Raw genomic sequence first — 9892 nt, forward strand, 5'->3', positions numbered from 1 at the left:
GAACTTTTTTAAAAGCCTGAAATCACTCACACAACAATGCGTTTGCCAAAATACTAAAATAATGCTCTGATTTTTTTTCAAATTTTTAAAAATGTTAAATATTAATGTATTTTTTAAAGACTAAAGTGAATCTATTTTATATTTTTCTTTTTACTATGATTTAATTTTATTATTATCATCAAACTCACTATCATTAGTAGAAAAAGTCAATTCAGATAAGTCAATATTAATCGACACTTTAATTCGATTACATAAATAAATTAGATTAAAACCGAACTATTTAGTAATGGGTTGCAAATTATTAAACCCAACCCAACTACTATAGGCTATCAGGACCAAATTACAGAATCGGCTCATTCCATTTTTCTTTTTAATTTTACTCATCTGTTTCAATTTTTATGCCACTTTTGTTACATTAGTTTCTCACAATTATTTAATTGTTGAGATATGATAAGATAAGATGCATGTAATTTTTTTACAGTTACATTGTTTGTCAATTAAACACAAATATATTTCTTCAGTTGAACCAACCAAACAATTAATAATTTATAAACTTTAAAATTTTAGTTAAATTTAAGCCTTTTATTAAGTTTATATATTTAAGTATGTTTCTATTAATAATTTTAAATTAGATAATAATTCTGAAAGATTATATTATTATTGTTACTATGATTGTTTTAAAAAATTATAAGATGTTAGAATTGAATTGGTTTGGTCAAACGCAATATTTTATTTAAGCTAATTGGATTAAAGAAAAAAGATACAATTTTTATTTAATTTTTATTTTTACGGTCTAACCCATTCTAATAACGGGTAAATGAGTTAAGGGTTAACTCATTGAACTCAACCCATTTTAATAACTCAATTGGTAAAATGTTATCCTTGTCTACTAACAATGATAACATGCTTAGGATAATACTTAATGCATGTCATGTAGTGGTGGTGTTTTAGGCTTAAGATTGGTAGTCCTTCTGTTATTATTATATAAAGGCTCTGATCACAAGCTTGTTTGTAATGCTTAGAGCTTTAAGGTTACTGATAAAAAAAAAAAAAAGAATTTTAAAAATTCAAACTTTTAATTTTACTAAAATCATTGTGTTTGAGTAATTTTTAATTGAATTTTGGAAAACATAAATTAAATCTGGTGGACTGGGATAGTATTTTAAGGGTTTGTTTTTAATAAAATAAAAATCGGATAGTTTGAATTGAGTGTGGGGTACGAGTATAGATATCAATTTGACAAGTTTCTTAATTATTAACCTCGGCCTACATGTCAGAGGGGTCAAAAAAATTTATAATTTAAAAGATTCTAAAAAATAAAGCCCCTTAAATTTTCGAGAAACAATTTTTTTTGACTTTTTTACCGATACAAAATTTTCAATTTTTTCCTATAATTTTTTTTGATTTTTTACTATAAAAAAATTTTGATTTTTTTTCGATAAAAAATCAGATTCGTTTTTCGAAATTTTTTTTTTTAATTTTTGATAAAAACGATTTACAATATTTTTTTCTTTTAATTTTTCTCACAATTTTTTGAGAAAAAAAATATTTTTCGAATAGAATAAATTTTAAAAATTTTTCAAAAAAAATCTCAAAATTAATAAAATATTGGAGGCTTATAAGCCTGCACCCTTAAACTCCATGAAATAATAGGCCTATATTTTAAAAAAATTTATTTTGATAGAATATTAATATCAAAGGTTTAATAAAAAAATAATTAAAGAACCTTGAAATTGAAGGCTTTTTTTTGACTGTACGAGTATATAAAAGTGGTATGGCGTAAAATTTATAGTTTTAGTTACTTAAGCCCATGTTATCTGGGCTTCGTCTTTTATCAGTTTGGACTTTCATTCATTGGACCGGCTTTTGTTTTTTGAAGAGTTTACTTGGTGTTCCCTCACCTTGTCCTTATATTATACACCCGCACATTTCTCTAAATTTTTTTTGCCCTTTATATTTTATTAAATAAAAAATCAGAAATAATTAGTAATAAAAAATTGATTAATCATAAATTCTTAATTTTCTTCACTTTTTATTAAAGTCGGAATATAAATTTAATCTTTTTTTACAGAAATAATAATTAGTATTGACTAAGTCTACGTTACATTCGAAATTAATTATAAAATTCTGCAAATGCAATTAAGGTTTATTTTGTTGATGAGTGATTCTATAAGTAGGATCAACCACAACAATTCTACCATCAACCTTGATCATTTTTTTTAAAAAAATGTTACACAATTGAGATTTCACAAATTATTAAAAATCAGAAATTATGTATTTTTCTAAAATATATTTATGTTTTGACTTTTTATATTTTGAAATTCATTCATTATTATATTGTTCTCTCATAATTTTTATTCTATATTTTTTAATGATAAATTTTATAATAATTAACTCACAACTGCGAAATTCTGAATTGAACAAAATATTTAATATAATAATATCAACGTTTGTTAGTTAAACTAATATGAAATGTCGTATATATTCTACATTTATGCTTAATTTAAAAATAGAAAATGATTATGGACATTTTGACCTGAATACATCACACATTTGAATAATAACCAAATTTTGTCATTAAAATAAAATATCGACAGTCATGAATTGTCTCAACATACTGAAAATGAAACATTAAAATAAAAAGTAATTTTGAATAGTTTATCATAAAAGTTATTTTCAAAAAATGTATGTTTTAGTGTGTAAGTTACTGTAACAATTACCCCGTGCTATCTTTTAGTAGGTTAACATAGCCTAGTTATTCCCACCAAAGTCCTTCTCAATAATACAGATTATCCTATTATCCTTTTCTAGATCTAGATATTGATCCTTTCATTATTTCACATATAAACTTAGAAGACGATAACAAATACATCATGTAATTACATTATTCGTTGTTGATCACCTACCTACTACTATAATATTTCTGATGCAGGCATGTGGCTCTTAATTACAATTTACCAAATAAACAGAGAAATAAATTCACGGATTCACAATTTCATATGCAGTACGTCTCGTGTTTATATTTAAATATAGAATAATGAATTAATTAAAGCACGCTAGTTCTTAAAAAGCTAATCCATCAAAAATTACTCTACGTATAATATTGGACGCGTTTTAAACTGAAATGATATTTTTGCCGCCCACATCAATTTTTTGGAACGTTGTATATAAGATTACTGATTATAGTCAAAACGTGTGGTCCACATCTTCTATGTACTATTAATATATTTTTTTTTTCACAAACTATTTCATACATGCACCGTCCTTCAACTCTTTTGCCATCAAAATTAATAAAAAAAATTAGTACAAGCCAGGATTGATGTTACTGTCCATATTATAATTTTGTACCATTTTTTAAATCTTAAAAGAATTGAATGTTCATACATATTTTTGAGCTATAGTGGCAAGAAAAAGCACAAAAACGGGTTTAGTACGTTTATACAAAGGAAAATACATGTGTCAGCTAAATCTCAGGGACAGCTAGTGTGGTGTGCGTGACATATATGATCGTACAATCTCGATCTTCTACGTTAAATTGACCACATGCAATTAATGAAAACGAAAGTCCAATATCAAATATTATTATATTATAATCTGATCATAGTTTACCAGCAACAATACTTCATAACAATTTTATTTATTTATTTAGAATGGTAAATATATATTTGCTATACACAACTATATAGACTAATTAATTTAATATTGCATCATACAAAATTGAATTCATTTAATTAGTTTTGACCTTTAGTTTAGTAACTTCTCTGTATCACTACACATCATATATAATGTGTTTGTGTTAGATTTTTGTTTGACAAATTATTGCAAAGTGTCACGGTATATATGCAAACTGTATCCGCTGATATTGTGCAATATTGCTAAACCCAAAAGACACTGAATTCAGTGTAATATACAAAAGCGCGTCAACAATATTGTGTATTCCGTTTATAGAAGAAAGAAAATGCTTGCTAGTTGGCAACTTCGCATTTTAAATTTATCCAATTTTAGTTTTTCTTCATACGTACGTAAATACACCCAATATGCATATAAAAAAAACATCTATTGACAATAAGTTGATATATTTTTATATTTAATTATTGTGATAATATATATTTAGCTTTCTATCTACAAAATAGTTTTGTCAGTAATAAAAATTGTTAAAACAAGACTTAAAAATAATAATTGATCAATTTATTGAAAATAAATAAATTATTAACATTGAAAAAGATATATTCAATTATTTTTCTTATATTTAGCTCCTTGTAAAATTAACACTCATTTTAAAAATAAATATAAATAAAGAGAATACTTAAAAGTCGATATACCTAATTTTACTGTAAGATTAAATTAAAAGTAATTAAAATAATTATAATTTTTTTATTAATGTCTCATTGGCATGATCTAGCCATATTCATTTTAAATTTCATGTTCTTTTATAGAAAGTAATTAAAATAAAAAATAAAAAGTTATTACTTCAGCTTTAATATTGACTAGTGAAAATCTCTTAAATTGAATCCCCACTTCCTCTATATATACATCTATTTCTTTACTATTATCATATGCTAATCCACATCAACATAGCTCATGAAGAAAGTAGAGAGCCACAACTCAAAATGAAGTTCACCATTTCATTTTTGTTATTTTTTTGGGTCCTAATCCCCTTTGCATTTAGTGATCTAAAAGTTGGATTCTATAACTCAAGTTGCCCAAAAGCAGAGTATATTGTACGTCAAGTTGTTCAAACCAATTTCAACAAAAACAATTTCATTACCGCTGCTTTTCTCCGTATGCACTTCCATGACTGCTTTGCTAGAGTAAGCTACTACATACCCCACAATTAATTAATCATATATTATTATCTTATAAATTACTACTATTACTTTGTATACTCATAATAACAAAATTCACTCATTTTTCCCTCTATGCTCAAGGTTCTAAATAGTGACCTACATTCATAAATTTTCTATTACAAAATCATAATTTTAGAATTCTATAACATCAATGTAGCATTTCAATTTTTTCTATTTCCATATTTTTTTATTGAATACATTATTCCGATGATTTTGATAGAATAGATATTGAATTAAATTAATGATCTAAAAAGAATAAAATTAATCACCTCTAATTTTTGTTTTACTAAGTTTAGTTTAGTGATAAAATATTTCTAATATATAATCTATAAAAATGAATTAAAAATTGTATAAAAGTATAATTTATTCAAAATATTATTTCATAATAAATAATTGTAAGCATATGCATTTCTCTTGCCTTATGAATATTAGACAAATATACAATATTTTTCATTAACATGCAAGTTGGTTGATTTCATTGAAGGGGTGTGATGCATCCATATTAATTGACTCAATGCCCGGAAAGGAATCAGAAAAAGATGCAGCACCAAACAAAAGTGTAAGAGGATACGAAATAATAGACGAAATCAAAAGAATCCTAGAAAAAGTATGTCCATCAACGGTTTCATGTGCCGACATAATATCTTTAGCGACGAGAGATTCTGTTGTTTTAGCTGGAGGACCAAATTACAATGTCCCAACTGGAAGACGTGATGGATTAATAATATCAACTCTTGAAGAAATAAACATTCCATCGCCAAGATCTTCTATTTCGGATGCTTTAAAATTTTTTAATTCAAAAGGCATGACATTAGAAGAAATGGTTACCCTTTTAGGAGCACACACCGTTGGATTCACTCATTGTAATTTCATTAGAAATAGGCTTAGTAATCATTCTTCAATGGAACCTAGTTTAAGAAACAAGTTGGTTGGTTTGTGTAGTATGCAAGGTGACCCAAATGTGTTTTTGGATCAAAACACTTCTTTTGTGTTTGATAATCAATTTTATAATCAAATTTTGTTGGAGAGGGGAGTATTGGCTTTTGATCAACAATTCGCTTCGGATTCGATGACGAAAAAGGTTGTGATGAGATTTGCTCGAAATGGTGAGAGTTTTATGGAGAGATTCGTTGATGCTATGATAAAGATGGGAAATATTGGTGTTTTGCTTGGAAATGAGGGTGAGATTAGGAGGAATTGTAGAGTTTTTAATTCATAGTAGCTATGATTTGAAATATTAATATTGATTATAACTTATAAGTCACGTTTGCTTATTGTGAACAACTCTCATTTTCTCGATCTTGTATCCAAGTTTAATATTGAAGAAAATAATAGTAACTTTATTATAGAGTATACTATGAAATATTAAATATTGTATTTGAATTTAGCAATTATTTAGATTTATTCAAATAATATAATTTGGTTCGAATAATATGGTATGTGAGTAATGTGTTATTACAATATTACATGTCATTATTAAGTTGAAGTGATAAAAAAGTTACATCTAACTAATTACTCCATTATTTTTTCTTTTTTATAAAAAACAATTTAGTTATAATTTGATCAATGTATTTGATTTTTTTATTGATTAAATACACAAATTTTTATTCATTAAATGATAATTTAATTATTTTTTATTATAAAAAAACAATATACTAAACTAATATTACTGATAAAATCGAAGGGACTTGATTTTTTTTTCTCTCTTTCTTTTCGCCATATATAGGACCTGGATCACTATATAATCTACATATAAATATAATGTCCCTACAGCTGTATAATTAGCCGTTGTAGAAGATTCAATTTCTTGACTTAGGATCAATTCATACTCAAACTTCCAAAGTTGAATATTGCACTTAAAATTAGATGGTTAATAGAGAAAAGGGTTAATTATAACAATGGAAGATTTATGGAACAACGTTGTAATGTCGTAATATACAGAGAACCAAAAGTGCCAAAAAGTGGTACGTAATATTTTATTTAAGCTAATTGAATTTGGGAAAAAAGATACAATTGTTATTTAGTTTTTATTTTTACGGTCCAACTCATTTTAATAAAGGATAAATGGGTTAAGGGTTACCCCATTGAATCCGATCCATTCTAATAAAGGGTAAATGGGTTAAGGGTTACCCCATTGAACCCAACCCATTCTGATCACGAGCTTGTTTGTAATGTTTAGAGGTTTCAGTTTACTGATAAATAAAAATAATAATTTAAAAATTTAAACTTTTAATTTTACTAGAATCATTGTGTTTGAGTAATTTTTAATTGAATTTTTTAAAACATAAATTAAATCTGGTGGTCTGGGACAGTATTTTTAGGGTTTGTTTTTAATAAAATAAAAACTGGATAGTCTGAGTTGAGTGTGGAGTACGAATATATAAAATTGGTATGGCGTGTAATTTCTAGTTTGAGTTATTTCAGCCCATGTTATATGGGCTTTGTCTTTTATCAGTTTGGACTTTGATTCATTAGATCCGCTTTTGTTTTTGGAAGAATTTACTTGGTGTTCCCTCACATTGTCCTTATACACCCGCACATTTCTCTAATTTTTCTTTTGCCCTTTATATTTTATTAAATAAAAAAATCAGAAATAATTAATAATAAAAATTTGATTAAATTTAATATATTTATTTTAAAGGTATATTCAATTATTTTTCTTTATATTTAAGCTCCTTGTAAAATTAACACTCCTTTTAAAAATAAATATAAATAAAGAAAATATTTAAAAAGTCGATATACCTAATTTTAATGTAAGATTAAATAAAAAGTAATTAAAATAATTTTAAATTTTTTAGTAATATCTCAGTGGAATGATCTAGCCATATTCATTCTAAATTTAAAGTTCTTTTTATAAAAAATAATTAAAATAAAAAATAAAAGTTATTAATTCAGCTTTAATATTGACCAGTGAAAATCTCTTAAATTGAATCCACACTTCCTTACCATTATCAGCTTTAATATTCAGCTTTATATATACATGTATTTCATTACCATTATCACATGCTAATCCACGTCAACATAGCTCATAAAGCAAGTAGAGAGCCACAATATAAAATGAAGTTCACCATTTCATTTTTGGTTCACAATTTCAATATTGTTATTTTCCTTGGTCCTAATCCCCTTTGCATTTAGTGATTTAAAGGGTGGATTCTATAATTCAAGTTGCCTAAAAGTAGAGTATATTGTACGTCAAGTTGTTCAAACCAATTTCAACAATTACATTATCGCTGCTTTTCTCCGAATGCACTTCCATTTCAACAATTACATTATCACTGCTTTGCTAGAGTAAGATACTACGTACTCCACAATTAATTAATCATATAATATCATCTTATAAATTACTACTATTACTTTGTATACTCATAATAACAAAATCACTCATTTTTCTCTCTATGGACAAAGTTCTAAATAGTGATCTACATTCATAAATTTTCGATTACAAAATCATAATTTTAAAACTCTAAAAAATCAATGCAGTTTTTTCCATTTCCATTTTTTTTTATATTAAATACATTATTGTGATGATTTTGATATAATAGGTATTGAATTAAATTAATGAAGTAAAAAGAATAAAATTAATTACCTCTAATTTTTGTTTTACTAAGTTTAGTTTAGCGATAAAATATTTCTAATATATAACCTATAAAAATGAATTAAAATTTGTATAAAAGTATAATTTATTCAAAATATTATTTCATAATAAATAATTGTAAGCACATGCATTTCTGTTGCCTTATGAATATTAGACAAATATACAACATTTTTCATTAACATGCAAGTTGGTTGATTTCATTGAAGGGGTGTGATGCATCCATATTAATTGACTCAATGCCCGAAAAGGAATCAGAAAAAAGTTGCACAATTAAACAAAAGCGTAAGAGGATACGAAATAATAGACGAAATCAAAATAATCCTAGAAAATGTATGTCCATCAATGGTTTCATGTGCCGACATAATATCTTTAGCGACGAGAGATTTCGTTGTTTTATCTGGATGAACAAATTACAATGTCCCATCCAGAAGACGCAATGGATTAATAATATCAACTCTTGAGGAAATAAACATTCTCATTGGCAGTTCTTTGTTGTTTTTCTATGTGATCATATTTTGAGAAGAAGAGAAACAACTGGTGTTGGAGCAATTCGTGCGTGCATGTCAAGACCATGTTATTTCATCTTTGTTTTCTTCGTTTTGGGGACCCACATGTAACTTTATGTTTTCGTTTATTCTACTATGATCTTTTATTTTTCTATTTCTGAGACCAAAATGTGTATTTACTTTTTTTTCGATTATTCTAATGTTATTACTGTCCGATAGGATGAAGTGTTTATCTTATTGAGAAACTTATTCTTAGAATTTATTTTGTTTGATAGTTAAATTTCATATATTTATTTTAACCGTATATTCAATTATTTTTCTTTAAGTTTAGCTCCTTGTAAAATTAACACTCCTTTTGAAAATAAATATAAATAAACAGAATACTTAAAAAAGTCAGAATACCTAATTTTAATGTAAGATTAAATAATCATTTTTTTCTACCACCAAATAATAGCTGTGTTATTTTTTTTTTTTTTTGATGTATTTTTTCCTTATAAGTCATTGTTGGAGTATTAGTTTAGCTATGCAAGATATATAATAATGTCTCAATGACATGATCTAGCCATATTCATTCTAAATTTTATTTTCTTTTATATATACAACCAATGAATGATAACCATCCACCTCTAAACGTTTTAAGGTTTTAAAGAAAGTCGTAAAAATATAAAAATTTAAATTGACATTAATTGATATTATGAATTATTTTAATTGTATTATGATGTCTAGAGTAATGTTTTTAACAAAATTATGATCTAATTAATAAATATTAAATAGTATCGATTATAATAACTATATACGATGTTTATAACATACGTCGGTAACAATGATAACATACTTAGGATAATACTTAATGCATGTCATGTAGTGGTGGTGTTGTAGGATTAAGATTGGTAGTCCTTCTGTTATTATTAGATATAAGCTTTGATCACAAGCTTGTTTGTAAT

At 25.6% G+C, this 9892-nt stretch overlaps 1 protein-coding gene across 1 annotated transcript; it reads left to right on the plus strand.

Moving 5' to 3' along the window:
- Positions 1-4573: 4573 nt before the first annotated feature.
- On the plus strand, positions 4574-6229 carry LOC101502840 (peroxidase 44-like). The gene is made up of 2 exons (XM_004493178.4): positions 4574-4811; positions 5332-6229. Exons 1-2 carry the CDS (start codon positions 4611-4613, stop codon positions 6064-6066), a joined length of 936 nt encoding a protein of 311 aa, XP_004493235.1. The 5' UTR covers positions 4574-4610; the 3' UTR covers positions 6067-6229.
- Positions 6230-9892: the final 3663 nt, after the last annotated feature.

Source organism: Cicer arietinum, chromosome 3 (assembly GCF_000331145.2).
Source record: "Cicer arietinum cultivar CDC Frontier isolate Library 1 chromosome 3, Cicar.CDCFrontier_v2.0, whole genome shotgun sequence".
In the NCBI taxonomy this organism is placed as follows: Eukaryota; Viridiplantae; Streptophyta; class Magnoliopsida; order Fabales; family Fabaceae; genus Cicer; species Cicer arietinum.

Bases quoted from the DNA above. Each gene is read 5' to 3' on its own strand.
- LOC101502840 (XM_004493178.4), top strand. From the start codon at position 4,611: ATGAAGTTCACCATTTCATTTTTGTTATTTTTTTGGGTCCTAATCCCC. The intron at 4,812-5,331 runs GTAAGCTACTAC...ATTTCATTGAAG, and splicing joins TCCATGACTGCTTTGCTAGA to GGGTGTGATGCATCCATATT.